The 22,176-nt window shown below is 46.1% G+C and overlaps 1 protein-coding gene across 1 annotated transcript in view; it reads right to left on the bottom strand.

Annotated features, from left to right (window-relative positions):
- Window positions 1–13,293: 13,293 nt before the first annotated feature.
- Window positions 13,294–22,176, bottom strand: part of KCNK9 (potassium two pore domain channel subfamily K member 9) — a 93,054-nt gene continuing 84,171 nt past the window's right edge. The window contains exon 2 of the mRNA XM_035125970.2: window positions 13,294–17,314. Coding sequence (XP_034981861.1) covers window positions 16,476–17,314 — 839 coding nt within the window. The 3' untranslated portion in view covers window positions 13,294–16,475. The remainder of the gene's footprint in view (window positions 17,315–22,176) is intronic.

The raw sequence follows: 22,176 nt of genomic DNA, 5'->3' as shown, positions 1-22,176 counted from the left end.
CCTTATGCTGAATAGGCTTCCTCGCGAGAAAAGGGAAAACTTGGCAGCTATGGCCATTACATGTAAGATGGAGCAAGCTTGTTTTCTCCTGGTCTGGAGGGTAGGACTTGAACCTATGGCTTCAAATTGTGAGAAAGGAGATTCTGACTCAACATCAGAAAGAACATTCTGGTGGTAAGAGCTGTTTGACAGTGGAACAATCTCCCTCAGGAGGTGCTGGACTCTTCCTCCTTGGAGATTTTAAGCCCATCTGTCATGGATGCTTTAGCTGAGATTCCTGCATTGCCAGGGGGTTGGACTAGATGACCCTTAGGGTCCCTTCCAATGCCTCATTCTATGGTTCCAGCTGCTCAAGGGGAGGGGGAACTGTTCAAAAATTGGGAGCTAAGACTGCTACTGCAGTCATCTCCAACTTGTGGGCTCTCCGTGGGCACTTGATGGCTGCTGGACTTGTCTGGTCTTCTGTGTGGTCCAGGAGACCTCCTCCTTATGTCCTTATGTCCTCTTTCTGTGGGAGAAAGAAAACAGGGAATTAAGCTTGATACTGACCTCGGCACAGGGGCTACTTTGTGGGGCAGGCTGATGATTGGAAAGTGGTCTAAGAATGTAGGGAAGAGAAGGGAGGGTCTCATGAATGGTAGAGAATAGGCCACTGGTAAAGAAACAGGAAGGAGACTTGAGAGAAAGGCGCAGAGGAGATAAGAGAAGTGACCGCAAAAAAGGGCTCATGATAGAAAGGATGCTGAATAAACCTCAAGGAACAGAAGGACCACAGAAAACTCTGTGATAATGGGTGAGAGGAACTGATGGTGGAGGCCATGCAGAAGAGAAGGTAGCTAATGGAAATGGAACCAAGTAGGAAGTAGACTGAAAGGGAGTGGCACCAAGGGACATGGCCTTTCCTTTTGGGGTTTCCCATTTGTGGAATGCTCTTCCCAGCAAGTTCCACCTGGCACCCAAATTAACATCCTCTCAGCACCAAGTAAACACTTACCTCTTTTCCCGTGTATTTGACAGATTTGAATGATTTTGCTGTTTACTTGTGTATATATAAGTGCTATTTTGTAGGGCCTGTTCTATGGATTTTTACATGATTTTGCTGTAATATATTGCTATTTTTTTCTGATTTTGTGCTATGCTGTATGCTCTTAAGAGTTTGGACATTGCTTAGTCTAAGTATCTTGAACCTTTCCAGACTCAGGACCCACCTTTAGCCCAAATAAGCATTTGGAGACCCATTTCTTAACCGCTTACCATATATCTGCATGGTGGTAGTGCTCCTGTGGTGACTCTCACTGGATCAGGCCACAACACACTAATAAGTCCCAACCCACCAGTTGAAGACCAGTGGCTGAGACTCCTTTTGTAGCAAGCAACTAATAAATAGAAATCACAATAATGGTCGGTGGTATTCAGTGAACGAGCAGACCCGTTGAAATTACTGGACGTAACTTTGCTGCGCTCATTAATTTCAATGGGTCTACTCTGAGTAAACCGTAGTTGAGCAACATCCAATAATAATACAGGGACAGGCAAGGGAGGTTTTGAGAGCAGTGGGGTGTGGAACAGAGAGCCAACAGAAATGGGGTTTCTAGGTTTAGTCTTATGGCCAGATGTTGCTGCCACCCTGGACTCCTTTGGGAGGAGGGTGGGATATGATTTTAATGAATAAATGAAGTTTTGCTTAGGTGCCGTGGCTTATAGCCATGCGTAGATTCATGAGACATCAAATCTCACTCAGTATAAGGCAGATTCATATGTTAATCTGATCCCTCTCTTTGTGTTGACAGCAGAGAACCTCTTGTGTCTGATCTGCTTACAACAGAAATAATGGCGGGATTGTCTAAATATGCAAGAGATCTTGTTCTTCCTAAACCTCTTATGCTGTGAATAATTTGTGCCAAGCCACTGGGGAAGGGCATCTTTCTCCCTCCCTTCACCCCAATATGCTTTCTTTAGCTTTGTTATGTAGATCTTGTCGTAACATCTTCATTGCTCCAAAGAAACTAGTTAATATTTCTTTCTCCGGCATCTATTCTTGGTACAACACTGGGACATTGCCATGGAAACAATGGTAATCTGGAAATCAAAGATGTTTTTTTTCTTATTTTTGGTTTGGGAGGGGTGCATTCATAGAAGCGCTAAGAAACTCTCACCCATCAACTTGTTCCATAAGATTATTTATTGCCTCCATCCTACTTTACCAAAAGGTTTAGCTGCATTTGGAATCGTGGCATCAATTTATCATTCATAATTGCATTTCTACCCCTGCTTTCCTCCTTCCATGAGCTCAAAGCTCACACATATTGTTCTCCTCTGCCCATTTTATCCTCACATCAAACCTGCAGGGTAGGTCTGACTGAGAGAGACCAAGGTCACACAGTGAGCTTCATGGCTGGGTGGGGATTTGGACCTGAGTTTTTGCACTGTAACCACTACACCACAGTGCCTCCCAAGTCAATGTGCAATGCATGTACATCCTCCAACACATATGAGGAAATGTAAGCAGCTGAATCTCAAGAGGTGTCCAGAACACTGTCTAGTCTTCTTGTGCTGGATGAGTTTCAGTTATTAAGGCTTGAGGATGTGGGAAAATATTTGGTTCGGTCTGGACAACCACCTATGTACTTGACCCTTGAGCCTCATAGCTGAGAAAAACGGGCAGGGAGGGGAGAGTCAGCTGGGAAGGGATTGGTGTTTTTTTTTTTTTTTAGATGGGTGGTCCCTGTCTGCTTAAAGGAGGCAATGGGTTTCCTTAAGAAACCCTCCCGCTTCTAGGGGTGTTTGGCAAAAGCAAGTTGGTGACTGGAGGAGGAAAGGGGATCATTATCAAGGGTCAGTTGCTGGTGACACTTTTATTCTCTTCTCCTTTTAGTGTGTGGCGTAGCTCATGTCCTTGAGTTATCTAGGAGCTCTATGGATAGCATATTGCTGTTGACATCTGTCTGTCTTGAGAGACAATGGAGTGTGTCTCCATGGGTGGTCAAACTGCTGCATTAGCAGCACTGAAGTGACCTTCCCAGGGCACAAGCCTGGGCAGTGTGTCTGGACATTCTGGGCTGCCCAGTTAAGATCTCCCTCTCAGCCTTGATGAGGTGGTCCAAAGGAAAGGAAAGCAATATGTTTGGCACCAGCTTGGCTAAAGAAGTTGCCCAGAGGAGGTGTACAAGGTGCCATCCAACTGCCTTAGGGACTCCCCTCCGGATTTGTGTAGGATTTGCTCCTTAACCTTTTCTTCTCCCAAAGATATCCCTAAAGACAGTGGAGGTTTAGGATCAGAATTTTCCTTCTCCTAGTTCAGCTGCCTTCCCAGGTTGACGAGCCCCATCTGGCCCTCACTTCCCTCTGCAACACATGCAGAAAATGCCTTTTTGACGGTTGGACCCACCATTGGTCTCATCCATTCAATCTTCCCCCTGCCAGTGCCCTCAAGAATGAAATGAGCACAGCTGTAACCTCCAATCAACAGTTCAGCCTGTATCATCTTGAAGGGTTTTCTATCTCTGCAACATCATGATTGCATTGCCACTCTGATCCAAAAACCCATTGATATTGTGGACAACCTCATTTCAATGCCCAGGAGTGAGTGAGGACCTCCAATTCCCCCCTAGGAAGAAGAGAAGAAGAAGAGTTTGGATTTGATATCCCGCTTTATCACTACCCGAAGGAGTCTCAAAGCGGCTTGTTGTTGTTTAGTCGTTTAGTCGTGTCCGACTCTTCGTGACCCCATGGACCATAGCACGCCAGGCACTCCTGTCTTGCACTGCCTCCCGTAGTTTGGTCAAACTCATGTTCGTAGCTTCGAGAACACTGTCCAACCATCTTGTCCTCTTTCGTCCCCTTCTCTTAGTGCCCTCAATCTTTCCCAACATCAGGGTCTTTTCCAAGGATTCTTCTCTTCTCATGAGGTGGCCAAAGTATTGGAGCCTCAGCTTCACGATCTGTCCTTCCAGGGAGCACTCAGGGCTGATTTCCTATCTCCTTTCCCCTCCTCCCCCACAACAAACACTCTGTGAGGTAGGTGGGGCTGAGAGACTTCAGAGAAGTGTGACTAGCCCAAGGTCATCCAGCAGCTGCATGTGGAGGAGCGGAGACACGAACCTGGCTCCCCAGATTACGAGTCTACCACTCTTAACCACTACACCACACTGGCTCTCCATAGGAAAGCAGCCATATGATTGAATTGCTATTCTGATCCTTAGATGCCATCAGTATTTCACAAGATCAAGGGATTGAGATTGATGGCCTCTTCTTGTCTTAGAAATCTGGATCCAGACTGAGGATGGAATCCAACAAAGAACAAAATGAATGTTCTGTCAGTGTAAAGATTTCTGCTTGGGCAATGGAATATTTGCCCACTCTCCCTTCCATGAACCCCCTAAATCTGTTCTAGGGTGAATTCACCCAACCCTTCAGAGCAGATTTGGGGAGAGCACAGGGGGAGTAGGGAGGGAAACTCCTGTTGCACAAGGGGAAATCCTTGCACTGGCAGAACAGGTTAGTTAAATAATGCCCAAAGTTAGTAGAACTTGAAATCCATAGATGACTAACCTGTCCTATTGATGTCAAAGGGACCTAAATGCAACCAACTTCCTCGGGATCCCCTATGTGTCCATCTGCCCCACAGCCAGAGGTGCCACACAACTCCACTGCCTGTTTCTCAATAAACGGGCTTTTGATGTATCTGTGTGCCTTTGCATAATGCGCTGCATATCATTTTTCCTTTTGTAATCATGTAATCAGACAGCAGCACTAATAATCAACATGTCCTTACCACCACAGCAAGCACTTATCACTGGCTTCTGCGAGAACAAAATCCCAGAAAACGTCCTGTGTGCTCTGTCATCTGTCACTTGGCAATCTTGAATGATTAATGTCTATCTGTGCTTACAAGAGGCAAAGTATAATGCTCCCTAGGAGGCTCCAGCACTCCAGGCAAAGTGTGGCAGGCAAAATGGATGAATCCCAGTGGGATGCAGGCACATGTGGGTGAGCATGACAAGCTCCCACCAGCGATGTGCTAGGAAAAGGAATAGATGGGATGGTAGAACTCTGGGGGGGGGGGGGTTTGCTTAGCTCAGAAGGGCTTATTCTAATTCTGGGGCTATGGAATCTGAGTGTTTCGCTTAAAGGTAAAGGGTAAAGGGACCCCTGATCATTAAGTCCAGTCACGGACGACTCTGGGGTTGCGCACTCATCTTGCTCTATACGACGAGGGAACCGGCGTTTGTCTGCTTTCGGGTCATGCGGCCAACATGACTAAGCCACTTCTGGCAAACCAGAGCAGTGCACGGAAATGCCATTTACCTTCCCACTGGAGCGGTACCTATTTATCTACTTGCACTTTGATGTGCTTTCAAACTGCTAGGTTGGCAGGAGCAGGGACCGAGCCACGGGAGCTCACCCCGCCGTGGGGATTTGAACCGCTGACCTTCTGATTGGCAAGCCCTAGGCTCTGTGGTTTAGACCACAGCACCACCCGTGTCCCTTGAATGTTTTTTCTCTTACCTGCCTAATTAATCACTGCAGGCCTTCCCATGGTTTAAAATGTTCCATTCTCATACAGAGCAAGAGGCTGTGGTGGTTTGGGGAACCGTAAGACACCTATTTCCCAAGCATCACAATGGATGGTGCCATGTACCTGTATGCCAAGGGTGGCCAACGTGGTGCCCTGAAGATGCTGTGGACTACACCACCCCCAATTCTTGGCCATGCTGGCTGGAGCTGATGGGAATGACAGTCCAAAACATCTACAGGGCACTACATTGAGTACCTAGGCTGAATGCAAAAATAGAACGGATCTTATAAAGTGACTTGAGCACATTTTTCTTGTAGGGCATGCAGAATAACCCCAGATCGAATGCCCAAATGTGGCCCCCAGACTTTGGAGCTCTACTCAGGCCACAAACCCTCTACCCTTGTTCAGCACCCCCAAGTGCTAATGTCTGGCTGGAACATGTCCTTGAATGATGACAGTGTCTCTTTCCTGTAAGGAGGAAGGAAAGGTGCAAGTGGGTGCAGAAACCTCTGGCCTTTGCGTGGCTTGAATGTAGCCAACTGTACACAAATAAGTGTCATGTCCATTGTTCTGGCCACTTTCCCTCTAGTCTTGACCACCACTGACATGATTTCCATGAACCTAGGCTGCAAAAGGTTCCCCATCCCCATGTTATATAAAAGAAGCCATATGCATTTGAAAACGTGCCATAGGATTTTTAATGAAAAAATTAGAAAAAGTGCATTTATTTTACAACACTACAGTAAATGATTCTCTCTCTGTATTTTTTTCTCTTGTTTTGTAAAGACATTGTAAAATATATACAGGGTTGCTTAGTGCATTCATTACAAAAAGAAAGATGCAATCCCTTGCATAAATTACATATATTTTACAGGGGTTCGCTGTCTACTTGGACTTGTAAACATTGGTGTGGTACAGTTTTCATTCTTTAGGTAAGCTGCAATACATCATTTTTTCTGCTCATCCAACTGTTAAGCCACTCTGCTGAATCAAGTACGGCATTTGAAGGCCATGTGTGAGGTCTACCTCTCCCAACATGGAGAAGGCCAGTTAAAAAAATGAAATTGAGACACAACTGTCATTCAATTTAATTCACAGACTAACACGATTCAACTTGTTGCTTCTGACCTGCTCTGCTTCTTCTTGACATTATATTTCGAAATGCAAAGCATTGGACTTCTTTCTCCATATGGGTCTTTTCCTTGGGAGCAAAAACTCAACCAAGAGCACTATGGTTCCTTAAAGACAAATCATTTCATTGTGCATTGAGCTTCCATGGGATAGAGGGGTATGTGGAAACCTCCTCAAGAATTTTACTAGTCCTCTGAAATGTGGGGTGTGGGGTTTTCTCCCCTTTTTTGGATGTTCCATGTGAATCAAGAATCTTCAGATTTGCCTGGAAATATCATTTCAGGGAAAAGTCAATGGCTAACCAGGGATACCATTGCTTAGCAATTGCAAAAATTATTTCCTTAAATTTATTCAGATGTTTTACCTGTGCAGGAAAAACCTTGCTTGAACAGGAGCAACAACCTCACCTTGAGATTGGCCGCTCTAGAGCCTGCTTCAACTCTTGGCTTTAGTGCACAATGCTAATTCATTCAAGCACTTATATCCTGTATTTGTAGGCAAAAGCATCTTACAATATAATCACACTGACATAATAAATAAATAAATGCAATGTGAATAGCTCCTGACACAATGAATACGATAGTCTTTTAGGTACCATGGGATTATTTTCTTTGCACTTCTGCTGTGCGGGCTAGAAGCTGTTAATCTGCCAGAGGAATTGCATTGTGAATGGCACCCTTGAGGTAAGATCTCCCCTCCCCAAGATATCATCTAGGAACATCCACCACCACACAGATCAGGGCCATCATAGTGTGGTTTGCCCAACGCTTGCTCCTTCTCATTGTTGCTGATCATCAGGCGATGGCTTTGAACCATGCAATAAGTGTACCTTCCTAGATGATGCTGCAGTAAGGGGAAGAATGATCCAAAGGGATGTCATTTGCATGGCACCCTATATGTAACTCAGCTCTGCCATGGCTACTCATCCATAATTTGTTCCTTGGGAGAGATTTTCAGCATAGTCCATGGTGGAGGTAGCCAACTTGGTGACCTTCAGATGTTATTGGATTATGACTCCCAGCAGCCTCAGCAAGTGTGGCCAATGGTCCGGAATTATGGGAACTGTAGTCCAGCAACATCTGAAGGGCACCTCATTGTCTGTCTCTAGACCATGGACTTTAATTCTTGTCCCTCTTTCCCCCCCCCCTTAGTTCTCTTCTATGCTCTGCACAGAAAATCTACCACTCAGGTTAAGGACATTTTCTTTTTGATAATGCCACTGAAAAATGCTGCTTTGTCTTCTTTCCACTTCAGGAATGGGGAACCTGAGACGCTGTGCAGCTCCCAACTCCCTTCAGCCTTAACCAGCATGACCAATGGTCAGGGATGGTGGGAGGCATAGTCCAGCAACATCAGAAGGGCTACAGTTGCCTCACCCCTGTTCTGTGTACATCCTGCAAAAAGTACAAAAATGCAACCGAAGTGTCAAGAGAGACAGCATCAACGCACACCCATGCACATGCGCGCGCGCACACACACACACACACACACAATAATTGCAGGCTCTCAATCCGTTTGAACACCCTTCATGTGTTTGCTTTGGAAGAAATCCAAGAACTTCGGTATAAAAGCCACTGGGACACAATCAGAACACTTTTTATCCCTGCTTCTCGTAGATACAACAGTAAGCTGAAAGAAGAAAATGCACCTTAAAGAGAGCCTCTCCATGCTTTTTGACTTGCTGGGAACGGCAATCACAAGGACCCATTTCCTCCATAATATATCGAATGGACTATCTGTAATCCAGTTTGTTAACTACAATCATCTATGATAAAAAAGGACTCGCCATGCAGAGGCAAGTGGTACCCTAAGTGTGTTTAAAGTGTGTTCCAAGGAATGGCGAGCTTCTTCTGCCTACTCTTCAGTGAGAAGGTCATAGCTTCTCCATCAATATGCTCTCCCTTTTGGATGTGGATGGGAGTGGTAGATATTCACCTGGAGCTAAACTGAGACCTCCTGCAAAGGCCTCTTTGGCATACACAAGAATTCCCTGAAGGCAGAAAGTTGGAAAACTGCTCACCTAATGCCCAGTGACTAGTGGCAGTATGCTTCTGAATGACAGCTGCTGGGAAACATCCATGCTGGGGACATCATGTTTATATCAGTTTTAAGCTTAAACTAATAGGGAAAGCTGAAGCATACCCCCCCCCCCAATATTTGTCCGATGAAAATAGGGACATCCCATTCAACCACAATAATACTACTATTATTTATACCCCACACCCATCTGACTGGGTTGCCCCAGCCACTCTGGGTGGCTTCTGACATATATAAAAACGTAAAAAAATATTAAACATTTTTTTTTAAAAAAAAATCCCTATACAGAGCTGCCTTCAGATGTCTTCTAGCAGTTGTACAGTTCTTTATCTCCTTAGCTTGGAGGCCGAATAGCTCCATGCCCTCTAATGAAAATAGGAATGTCCTACCAACATTTCTCTGATGAAAATAGGGACACCCTAAGGAAAAGCGGAACATTCCAGGATCAAATCAGAAACTGGAACAGCTTCTGTAAATCTGGGACTGTCCCTGGAAAATGGGGACACTTGGAGGGTCTGCTGAAGCCATTTACAGGGGGATGGGGAAGCTGGAGATAGGGTGGGAAAATGCTAACCCTTTCTCACAAACCAATCCTAATTCTGGACTAGACTCCAGGAAAAAAATGTTTAAAAACTGAAAGAAATGAAACATAAGGTCTCTGCTGGATCAGGCCACATGTCCAGCATCCTACTCTCACAGTGGCCAACCAGATTCCCTAGTGGGGAACCTGCAAGGAGGTATTTGGTGCAACAACTTGTGATTCCAGGAACTGGTATTCAGAGACAAACTGCTTCTAAGAGTGGAGGATAAAACTGGACAAATCCTGACTTTGGCCTCTGGTTAGCCTCTGATTTAGAGACAAGGAACCTGGGAGATGCAAACTTTTTAGCAAATTGTCTTTCCACTTTAGTTCCCCCTCTCCCTCTCTTGTCTTTAAATCAATCTGCACATTCCTATTGTCAGTAGTAATTAGTGGCACTATTTTCTTTCCCCAGGGTTCTTTCCCACAACATCATGCTCTTCATTAATGCTCAATGAGAGGGAGAAGCGCTGCACAGTAATGGTTCCATCTGACTGAATGTGCCTGTGAAAGGGGATAACAAACAGGGGTGAAAAATAGCCAAGCATGAAACAAGCGACATCAGCTCTTTAACAAGGAACCTGCCTTCTACCCTTCTGGGATGCTGTGATCCAGGTAGACACCCTTCCACAAGCTCTTCTGCACACTGAACAGGGTATTTATCAAAGCCACCAAACTACTATACAGTGGTACCTTGGTTTATGAACACAATTGGTTCCAGAAGTCTGTTCATAAACTGAAGCGAACTTTCCCATTGAAAGTAATGGAAAGTGGATTAATCTGTTCCAGACGGTCTGCGGAGTACTTAAACTAAAGCGTACATAAACTGAAGCGAACTTCCCCATTGAAAGTAATGGAAAGTGGATTAATCTGTTCCAGACGGGTCCGCGGAGTACTCAACCTGAAGCGTACTTAACCCGAAGCATGGGTGTAATTGGTTCCGGAAGTCTGTTCATAAACTGAAGCGTTCATAAACTGAAGCGAACTTTCCCACTGAAAGTAATGGAAAGTGAATTAATCCGTTCCAGATGGGTCCGCGGCGTTCGTAAACCGAAAATTCATAAACCGAGGTGTTCATAAACCGAGGTTCCACTGTAATCAGAAGTTTGGGGAGGAAAAGATGCATTTCAGAGCACATTTTCAATTACTGGAGCCGCGACTCAATCTGCTCACAGAAAGAACCGGCAAATGATAAATCCCGTCACTCTGCAGAATGGGTTCTGCTTTTTTCAAACGGAGCCCAGACGACATGGCTTGCAGCGATGAATATTAATTACCCAGAAGACTGCGCCTATTAATCTTGGTTTGGAGTCTTCTCCTTTCTTGGGTGTGGGGGGGGGGAGCTGTTGTGGGTGTTGACATATAGCACCGTGCCATACATGATCAGTAGGCAAGGTGGGGAAAGGTTGACAAGACAATTAAGTAAAAATGAAATGCACTAGGGGTGAGATCTTTGTTAATTACGATATCCATTCATCACAACCATAAAAGGGAGGGAGGGAGAGAGGCTTGTATCTGGACGTAGGCTCATAAAATATGTTTCCAATTATTATTGAAAGCCCGCGTGTCCTGCTGGTTAGAGCAAGGGTCACCACTGTAATGCCTCCAGATGTTTTGGATTACAACTCCCACTAGCTCCAGCCAGCATGATCAATGGCCATGGATGACGGCAGCTATAGTCCTCAACATCTGGAGGGCACGACATTGACTACACCCTGGATTAGAGTAGTGGATTAGGCCAGCGATGACCTAAATTCAGATACCCACTGAAATATAAAACTCACGGAGTTGTCTTGACACAGTCGCTTGCTTGCTCTCAGTCTAAAAAACTACCTAAGTGAGTTGTTGTAAAGATGAAAAGGCATGGATTTATATGCTGTCCTTGAACTCTTTGGAAAAGAGGTCGGATACAATCTAATTCTGGTTCAAAAGCATGAATGGGGACCTGTGACCCTCCAGCTATGGTTGGGTCACAACTCCCATAATCCCTGACTACTCTCCATGCTGGTTGAGGCTGATGGGCATTGGAATCCAACGACTTCTGGAGGGCCACAGGTTCGCCACCCCGACCTAAAGTCTAAGTAACACCACTGAAAATGAACAATTGCAATTATGTGCCGCACTTATGCACCTCAAACGTGTTCCCTTCCAACTAACTCTACAATTCAATGATTCAACGATCAACTCTCTCTATTGAAATGACTGAAGGAATGCTCTTTGCATACTGAAGGAGCTGTAACAAACCATAGCAAGCCGATTAACAAACAAGCAATGGTGTTGGTCCAATGCAACCAATACAGGGTCAGTCAAATAATGCTTTGATTAGCACCCTTATCAGAACCTGACCTGTAGCAGGTCGGGCTGCTTATCCATCTTTGGTATTGTCTCCACAGAGAGGCAACAGTGCTCTAGCAACTTAGGGGAGGGTCTTGAATATGGGGTCTGCCGCATTCCAAGAATGTGCTCTATCACTTCCTCCCTAACCTATGTGCACATGTCCTGCTTGCAATTATCCCATAGACATCTGGTTAGCCACTGTGAGAACAGGATCCTGGACTAAATAGGCCTTTGGTTTGATCCACCAAACATTTGTTTGTTTTTAGTACACTGTTAGACCATTTGCAAGTTCATCCCCAAAGCTATTTCTGAGTTTTCACTACATCCACAAGGACTGGGAATATGGCTTGTTTTTAAATGCAAATGGATTCTCTGTAATCTGATGGTTTCATATTTCATTGGGTTATGCTGTAAACCAGAATACCTGATTGGAATAATGAGTCGAGATGAAATAATTATTGGCTCATTCAAAGCGATATTTCTGATCAAATTTCATGCATTTGCATTCACAATCAGGTTTTGTATCCTTGCTACCATCTTGCAACGGAAATTCCACATCCGTCTTAATTATCTGCACTTTAATTATTTGCACCTTCTATTCAGAGGAAGGGGACTTTAATTTAGTTGTGAAAAATCAAACTAAGTGACAAAAGATTTCCATTGTGAATTCAAACTTCAATCAATTTTTCTACGGCTCCTCTCTGTTGCTGTCTTCTGTTATCCTGCTCCTAGAGCTTTATATCCTCTCATTTTCCAGTAAGAATGTTGATATTTTAACAGGATGCTGTTAAAATGGGCAGTTCCTCTTCTGTGCTTCTTTTCCTTTTCAAATCTTGAAATGACATTGTGCTCCACATTGTTGAAATTAGCAACACTTGGATTTAAATTTGTGTAATATCCCAGTCAGCAACAGAACCTCATTAAAATCTACATTAAAAAGTCCATAACATTAGTGCAATGGACAGATTCCAGCGACCTTTTCTATTTGCATTTCCCTAGTAAAAGGCTTTAAATGAATATCTTAATTAGACCCTGGATATTAGCAAGAACATTACACAAAGTAAAATTATGCCATAAACCTCAGATCTGGTCTATTGCCTTCATAATTCTTCCGCTGGCCTCCATGCTTTTAATAGTTGGGGAATGTTTCCTTTTTAAAAATCTCTTGTTCCTTTCATTGATCTTTCTTTTAAGCTTAACCAGTCTCATCTCACATGTTTCCAGCTACCAAATATATAGTTAGCTAGGTCATCATGTGCGATTCAGCATTCTTGAAAGGGCAGCCTTGTGATTTCTGGGGAATAGTCAGATCCCACCCTACCCTTAGACATAATGAGGCAGTTACCTCAAGCAGAAGGTCATGAGGGCTTATGAGGTACAACACCATCCTTCCCCCTGCTCAGCTGTCCCCTTCTGTTGAAGTACACAATTGTGTGCACCCCTTAAAATAGTCTGATTTCTCCAAGAGTGGTGGAAGACATCATATACAGTGGTACTATACAGTGGTACCTCAGTTCTAGAACATCTCGGAAATTGAATGTTTCAGTTTTCGAACACCCAAAACCTGGAAGTAAGTGAGGGGGAGGACGGGATCGGGATCGGGATAGGTCATGGGGTGGGGTGGGGTGGGGTGGGGTGGGGGGAATCACAGGGATGAGCCACAGCAACGCGTGGCTGGGTACTGCTAGTTTAACATAAAATAGCTAGATGGGGGGTTTTTTAAAGAAAAATACGTAAGCTGTATATAAATCTTGTTAAATAAATATAATAAAATATATTCCATTCAAAAGACTTTAAATAGCAGTATTATGTTTACTATTATTTTAGTTAATGACTTCATTCTGGCCAATATTGCATTTCATGCATCATCTTTGGTGATACTGGTTGGCATTAAGCGACAACGGAAAAGAAGCTGGTGTGTCAGAGGGCAGAGCCTGCAGGAAAGAAAGCTATTTTCACCTCAGATAACACTTGATAGTGCTGCTGGCCCCAGTGTTGTGGAATGCTCACCCTGCAAGAGGTCCTATCTGCATTGGCATTCCGCAGGGTCTTGCAAACGCACTTGTTGTCACATCCCCGATCTCCTGACCTAAACCCCTCCATCTTAATTGCTGTTTTCACTGTTGTGCTGTTTCAAAGGGCTTGAAAAACGAATGGAATATGTATATGAATAACCAACTTAAAAACTCAATTAATTTTTTTTTTATTATTATTTAAAGAGAATGTGCAAGCAATTGTTTTTTTAATTTGGAAGTAAGTTCACCAGAATAAAGCACTTTTCCTGCCTAGAAAATAACAACAACTCTTGTGTGTGCTTACAGGTCCTCAGCCACCAAGCTGTTTTGTAAGATGTGTGGTGGTGAAGTAATTTGGGGGTGTGGGTGGGGAGTGACAACAGAACACAGGTTACCTCTTCCCTCCTCAGCCATGTCTCCCTTCCCAAAATTTCCTCCTGCATGGCAAATAGGTTTAAAAATCAGCTTCTGCTGACACCAATGGAGGCTGTTTTTTAAAGCGTAATTGCACTCTTAACTGTCTGCAGGCTACATGTCGAGGTCCCTGTGGCGAACCGTTCCTCGGCCCTGATATTGTACAATTCAGATAGTTTCACCATTCTCAAAAACATGTCATCATAAGTGTATTGTTTATTTCGCTTCACCCCTCACTCTGCAATTTTACATTTCCCCCTTACACTGGGCCAGAGGGTACAAGAAATGGAAGGGATGAATACTAGGCCTTCAGATCTTTATATTTACCAAGTGAGAAAGATGAACTAATATAGAAAACTCCAGACCCTGAAGCCTCGTGAAAGCCTTTTGCTGAGGCCATTGCAACCCTCAGAAAATCACAGCATCATATTAGCCTTCTGCTTGCCTTGCTTCATTATGGCATGTCTCATCCCTGCTTTGCAGCTTGCTCTGTCAAAAAACAACAACATTTTAACCATGCCCTGAGCACTCTAAATCCCTACCTCCCTCACTCTGGTGCTGATATGTAATATCATAGGATAAACTGGATTGTTACATAATGGTTCAAACACAGGCACAAAACACAAAATGGCCATTGGGCTGATGAAAAGCACTGTTGCATTGGGAGCAACTGAATGATCCATTTCACAGACCCGATGGAGACATACAGCAGAATTGCCATCTCACAAAAAGGAGGCTGATTGGCTGGAAGGAGGCCAAGCCAGAACAGGGACTCTTGCAGAGGCAGCAACAGGCAAGCTTCTTCATGTCATGGGGTGGGTATTTAGCGCTCAGATAAGCTTTTCCATTTTAAATGAGCCCATTTCTCTGGATAACCCTAGCTGTTTTCAACTGTTTTGGAATTGCCTCGCCATTCCTAGATCTTGTATTCCTTGAACAAAATGGTTTGAAGAGCTGCTCTCAAGTCACTAAAGCAACTCAATTCCAGTGCAATCATTCAAAGGGTCAAAGCAGAGCAAGGATTGACACCCACAGTTGCCTCAACTGAACTCATTCGCTCAGCAAAAGATTGTCAGGGTTTAAATGTTCCCAGAAGGTCAAAGCGTGAGACACTCTCTCTTGAATCCTTCCTGAGACCAACCAAGGCTTTCCATTATTTACAAATCAAAAGCATTTAGAGATGATATTTTATTATAATAATAATTTAAAACAAGGAATGCCCTGTTTTTTTATGTAAGAAGGGGGGGAATACACCCACCTCTGTATACCATCCTTGTCCAAGCATTCCCAAAAATATAATTCCTATGCATGCATCTAATGCAGCGCACACACACACATTCAGGCTCACACATAAGCACACGATAACTTAAAATTTAATTTTATACAAAACTGTATAAATAAGAAATAATAAAATAGATACTCTTCAGTTCCAACGATTCCCCCTCTCAGAAAAGAAAAACCCTCTGTGATGTGGCATATAGTTGGAACAATAACAAATAATTAAAAGAAACAAATAATTAAAAGAAACCAACAAATAATGAAAAGAAACTGATTTTAAAACCATATTATTTGCTTTAGAGTATTAATCCCATCTTTTCAAGGGTTTTGTTTTCCTTTTGTATTGTCTTAATGCATACCAGTTCTACAAAATGCATGCTGTAGATTTTTTTAAAAATATATATGTATTGGGGAGGTTTTTTTGTAAGGATTTGTAAGGATTTGATCTGGCAAGCAAAAGCAATCCTTCTTTCCTGCCTTGAACCTTTCTGGAAACAAAACATCTAATAAAATCTAGCATTAAAAAAATCACCATGATACACTTGGTATATTGACCGTTTATGGTGCATGCTTGACGCAGCAAACAAAAGAGAATAGCAGCTTTTTCCCGTTCCCGCGGCCCCTGCCATGTTTTGGAAGCCAAAACGCAGGCCAGAATACAAGTTCTTCAAAGGAATCGAAAGAAAACAAAACCAATACCTGATGCTTTGATATATACTTTGTTAGTCACATGGCACTGGTAGTGGAATTGTGCGTGTGCACCTATACCGTCACCCAGACACACCACACACAGGCACACTCGTGCTCTCTCACTCTCTCTCACACATACACACACAGAGTGACCTGCTTGTGAAGGAAAAGAGTTCATTAGGTCAAAAAGCGCCCGAGGGCACTTTGAAAGCTCCCAGCTAATATGTGCAACTTTGGAATTTGGATACCCACTTCCCATCACCTCGAATCTTCAGACTACCGAGGGGCAGGGACGTAAATGTAAGGCATACTTTGCTCCAGAGCTGAGTCTCAGAGGAAGGGTGTCTATTCCTTTGCTTGATTTCCGTGATTAATCTTAGCCTCGCTCTGACTTACACGAGGAATTCCTTTTTTTAATTAAAAAAAACCCCCAATCTTAGGAATAAAAGATCAAAAGCCTCGAGGACAAAGGACTTCAGATGGACTTCCGCCGTCTCATCAGCCTGTGGCTGTCTGTGAAGCTGTTCAAGCCAGGAGAGATGGAGCTTGCAGGGGATGGGAAAAGGCTGTTTTTTAATGTGCTTGGCGAGATCTCCTCTATCTTGTAGGAGATAGAGTGAAAGTACTGGAGGTTCAATTTGGAGCTGAAGGAGTTTTGGTGGGACACAACCCGGCTGGTGTATTCGTGGGATCTGTAGCACATGCAGGAGCAATCCGACTGGAGGTCCGTCACCTCGGCCTTGTACCTCGGCCGCCCATGCTGGGAATCTTCTTGGATGTGGATGATCATGCTGTTGCGGTTCCCTGCCTGGGAGGCCCGTTCCTCAGCCTCCCGCCTCTCTTCCTCGATGTTCATGAACAACCTGAGAACAACCAGATTGAGGAATGCCCCAATGACTGTCAACCCTACTAGGATGTACATAAAGCTAAAGGCCACGTAGAGCGGCTTCCTCTGGAGGGCTCCTTTCGTCTGAAGGGCCACGTAGTCCCCGAACCCTATTGTAGTCAATGTTATAAAGCAGTAGTAGAAGGCCTGGAAAAAGCTCCATTCTTCGCAGTGGGAGAAGGCCGCTGCTCCTATGCAGAGGGTCCCTATGCATGAAAAGAATCCGACGGCCACCATGTTCTCCATGGAGACATCAGTGCTCCTCATCCTGCAGCACCTTTTCATCCGCTGCAAGAGGTACTTGACAAAGGTGTTCATGCGTTCGCCAAGGCTCTGGAACATGACCAGGGTCAATGGGATGCCCAAGGCAGCGTAGCACATGCAGAAAGCCTTCCCAGCATTTGTTCCTGGGGCAGCATGCCCATAACCTGGAGAAGCAAAAGACAAAAACAGATGAGTGACCAGGGAGGGAGGGGTGGCTGCTCCTAGGTTGAGCTCCCCATCACAGATGGACTTTGGTCTTTCGCATTTCAGTAGCACCCTGTGCAAGCCCCCAAATCAGCTCACATACTCCACTTCTCGCCTTCTGTTCTGTTCAATTCACTACATCATAGTTGCAATGCCCTGCTGTCCTTCCACTAGACTCAACGCCCAGCCCTAAATCTTCCTCTGTACCCATTCCAAATGCCCTACATTTGGAATAGAGCTGTAAAGCAGAAATAGAGCTGTGTGTCATCACTCAAAGCCTCATGGGGCCTAAAAACACTCCCCAAGCATCATCCACTGAAGACAACCATCTAAGTAGAACCGGAACCACTGCAAAACAATTCTGCTCACCCCCAACTGGGACAGCTGCTCCGGAAGTATACCATTGTTGATGGTTTTGAAAGCCACTGAGAGGTCAAGGAGGATTAACAGCGACACATTGCCCCTGTCTCTCTTCTGACAGAGGTCATCACCATGACCGTTTCTGTGCCAAAGCCAGGCCGAAACCCCGATTGAAGTGGATCTAGAAGATCAGTCTCCTCCAAGAGCACCTGGATCTGGTCAACGGCTACCCACTCAAGTACCTTACCCCCCAAAAGGAGGTTGGCAGCTGACCAGTAATTACTTAGGTTCTCAGAATCTATGGGTGGTTTCTTAAGAAGTGGTCTCATCACTGCCTCCTTCAAACAGGCAAGAACCACCTGCCTGATATTGCTGTATCATAGCAATATGATATTGCTATATCACAGCAATAGTAGGGGAAAGTGATCTGTTAACTAGTGGTAGCGACAGCAGCTGCAGCAGTAAATACATGCCAAGATCTCCTCCTCCCCCATTTGCAGGATCTGAATGCAAATTGTGTGCTGCTGATTTAGCTTCCCTTTGAATCCACTTTTTCAGGCAATATGGGACCCACACTGCTATTCAAAACCGGAATAGAAGAAGCGTCACAAGCATTCTTAATCATCATTCCCTGGTAATGGAAATTCACCTTCCTTCATGGGGCAATCTCTCCTTTTGACAACAGCATAATGCTGGGGATGGAGGGGGGGGTGAACTATGCCAAACCCTCATGACTCAGACATTTCTTATGCTGGCTGCAGCCTGAGATGGCCGATAACAACAGAGGAATAATTGCATCTGAAACTTAAAACAGACGTATTAGGAGCGGGAGGGAATGGTCATCACTGAGGTAACACAGAAACTGCATTTCCTCTAGGGAAATGGTGGCAAAGAATGACGTAGATCTTAGGAATAACTCCAGTAATCCTTTCAGCATGCTGAATTTTCCTTAGCTCAGTTGTACTAGACACTTAAAGGCCATTGTATGTAGACTGTGTGTCTGACGGGTCTAATCTGCTCTTGACTCACGTTGCCCCATCATCTTCAGTCATGGTAGCAGACAAGCCCTTTCAGTTGAAGCTAATACTGTCATGGTCGGAGGTAGGAATGAACATGTCAGCTTGGGTTTCTTTCTGTTTCTCCTTTTCCCAGTGTTCAGTTAATCTCATTTCTGCATTGATTTGCAGTTTATGCATTGTATTCGGGCAAATGGTTTGCAACAATTATTGTATTAGGCAAAGCTGCATTTTTTAAAAAAATGTACATTGGAGAAAATTCACACTAAAATGCTGGTGAATTTTCACGACTTAAAAAGAATTCACACAGTGATGTAGAAAGGTGGAAAGATAAAAGTAAGGCTGGTGAAATGAGAAACTGGAAGAAACCTGTCACAGTGGCCGGAGTGGACTACTTCAGAGTAACGACGCTACGCAGCTCTGCATTTTATTCTTTTATTGGTGCTGCGTATTTACAGTGCTCAAGTCATTGCTATTTACACGGAGCGATGTTGTCAGTCGGTTTCAGAACCTCCTAATGGCTTTTGGCGCGTCTTTCTCCAACACAAAAGCTTTGGCAGACCCATCCTCTTGCCCCTCCTCTTCCTGCGTAATTCTGGAGTTGGAGGGATGGGTCTTCCCCCCTTGCTTGCCCCTTCCTGTCCCACCTGGGACCCTGGCTCCTCTACCTTGCCTGAGCCTCGGACACGACTTCCTGCTTCCCCACTGGAATCGGAACTCTCCCTGCTTTCCCCTTTGCTCGGGGACGGGCTTGAACTCAGGAGGGGAGGGACTTCGCGATATCCCCTGTCCCTCACATCCACCCCCCTCCCAAGCTCTCCTTCACCCCTCCCCAGGCCCCCCCCATGTGTCGGTGACGACTGGAAGCCTAAGAACTCAGTGCTCTCCGAGCCCGTTGGTGTGAATACCTCCCCCCAGTCCTGCGAGCCCCCCCCTTCCGCCTGGGCGGACGGGAATCCCAAAAAGTCCGTGGCGTCAGAGCTGGTGGGGGTAAAAACGTTCTGCCAATCTGCTCCTTCCTCTGACTGGGTGGATCTCGGTGACACCCATACCTCATCCTCTGGTTCCTCAAACTCCGCTTCCCAGCGCCATGGTGAGCTGCTCTCCCGTGCCTCCTCCTCCTCCCCCTCCCTTTCCATGTGCCAGGGCTTGGGTCTGTGGGGAAAGAGGGCGTGAAATTCTTCCACCAAGAATTCCTCCTGTATCTGAGTGGCTGGGACCCATTCATTCTGGGACGGTGGAGCATCCTCCCATGCCATGAGGTACTCCAGTCCCCCCACCCCCCACCTTGAATCCAGGATGGCCGTGGCCTCATTGAGTTGCTCCCTGCCTTCCCTCTCCCCCCCTCCCTCGGGGGTTTGTTCGCTGTCTCGGAGCCTGCTGCTTTCCCTGTACGGCGACAGCAGCGATCTATGAAACACTGGATGCACCCTCATGTCCTCTGGCAGTGCCAGCCTGTATGCCACCGGGTTTACCTGTTGCGTGACCGTGAAGGGGCCCAGCCTTTTGGGTGCCAGCTTTTTGCACCTCCCTCTGGTGGGAAGGCCCTCCGAGGACAACCACACCTTGTCCCCCACCCTGATGACCTCCCCTTGTCGCCTGTGGCGATCTGCCCCCTTTTTGTACGCTTCCTTGGCCCTCTCCAAGTGTTCTCTGAGCTGCTGGTGCACCGTCTCCAGTTCCTCTGCCCAATCCTCAGCCTGTGGGCCCTCCTCCTCCTCCTCCTCCCTCTCCCTCTCTGGGAAAGATCTGAGGTCGCGCCCGTAATTGGCCTTAAAGGGCGACACCCCTGTGGAGACGTGCACTGCATTGTTGTAGGCAAATTCTGCTAGTGGCAAGCGATCCACCCAGTCCGTTTGCCGCTGGCTGACGTAGCATCTCAGGTACTGCTGCAGAATGGCGTTGACCCTCTCCGCTTGTCCGTTGGTCTGCGGGTGTCTAGCCGTCGACAAGCTGACCTCCACCTGCAGGAGGTTCATGAGCCGCCGCCAGAACCTGGAAACAAATTGGCGGCCACGATCCGAAATAACCCTTAAAGGTAATCCATGCAGTCTGAAAATGTGATCAACAAACAGTTTGGCTGTCTCTTCTGCCGAGACTGCCCTGGCACACGGTATAAAGTGACACATTTTGGACATAAGGTCCACCACCACCAACACTGCAGTCTTACCCCTGGACGAAGGCAGATCTGTGATGAAGTCCATGGACACCACTTCCCACGGCCTGTGTGGTGTGGCTAAGGGCTCCAGCAACCCTGGTGGCGCTGCTCTGACCACCTTCGCCCGCTGGCAGGTGGTACAGCCCCTTACATAGTCTCGAACATCTTCCCGCACCCCTGGCCACCAGAAGTGTCTCATGACTAGGTGAGCGGTTTTGTCCCTTCCAAAATGCCCCGCTGTAGGGTTGTCGTGCATCTGCTTGAGGACCGTACGTCGAAGCTGGGTGGTGGGTAGGTACAGCGCACCCTTGTAGAAAAGCAGCCCTCTGCGTTCTGCAAAGTCTTTTGCCTGCTCCCTCCCCCCTCTCAGTTCTCTGAAGATGCGGTTGGCAAATTCATCCGCTGCCGTCAGTGCTGTGAGTTCTGCCTCGCTCACCACAGCTGCTCCGCAGGACCATGCCGACGGGGGGAAAATGTGCCTTGGGGCTGGTGGCGCCTCCTCCTCCATGTACTCTGGCTTGCGGGAGAGGGCATCCGCCCTGACATTCTGCTCCCCCGGGATGTAGTGGATGGAGAAGTTGAAGTTCGAGAAGAACTCTGCCCACCGTATCTGCCGCTGGTTGAGCACCCTGGCAGTTCTCCAGAACTCCAGGTTCTTGTGGTCTGTGCACACCTGGATGGGGTGCTTTGCGCCCACCAGGAAGTGTCGCCAGTGCTGGAACGCAGCGTAGATCGCAAGAAGTTCCCTATCAAACACTGTGTAGTTGCGTTCAGGCTGCGTCAGCTTCCTGGAGAAGAAGGCACAGGGTCTCCACTCCCTGTTGGCGTCCAGTTGCAACAAAATTGCGCCCACAGCTTTTTCAGAAGCATCTGTCTCAATGCGTAGGGGCGCGTCCTGCACCACATGGAACAGGTTTTGGTCTGAGGCGAACACTCTCTTGAGGCTTTCGAACGCTGCTTGCGCCTCTGGTGTCCACTTGAACTTCTGCTTGCCTCTCAGGCAGTCCGTGATGGGAGCCGTAACGCGAGAGAAGTTCTTGATGAACTTCCTGTAGAAGTTAGCGAAGCCTAGTAGGCGTTGGGCATCTTTGCGCGTCCTGGGGCTGTGCCAGTCCAGGATGGCCTGCACCTTGTCCTTGTCCATCGCCAGCCCCTTGTCTGACAGCTTGTAGCCCAGGAAGTCCACCTCTTTGGTGTGAAACTTGCACTTCTCCAGCTTCACATACAGGTGGTTCTCCTTCAGGCGTTGCAACACCTCTCTGACATCTTTCACATGCTGCACTGGGTC

Source organism: Zootoca vivipara, chromosome 8 (assembly GCF_963506605.1).
Source record: "Zootoca vivipara chromosome 8, rZooViv1.1, whole genome shotgun sequence".
Classification (NCBI taxonomy): Eukaryota; Metazoa; Chordata; class Lepidosauria; order Squamata; family Lacertidae; genus Zootoca; species Zootoca vivipara.
This window is presented reverse-complemented; position numbering and strand designations above follow the sequence as displayed.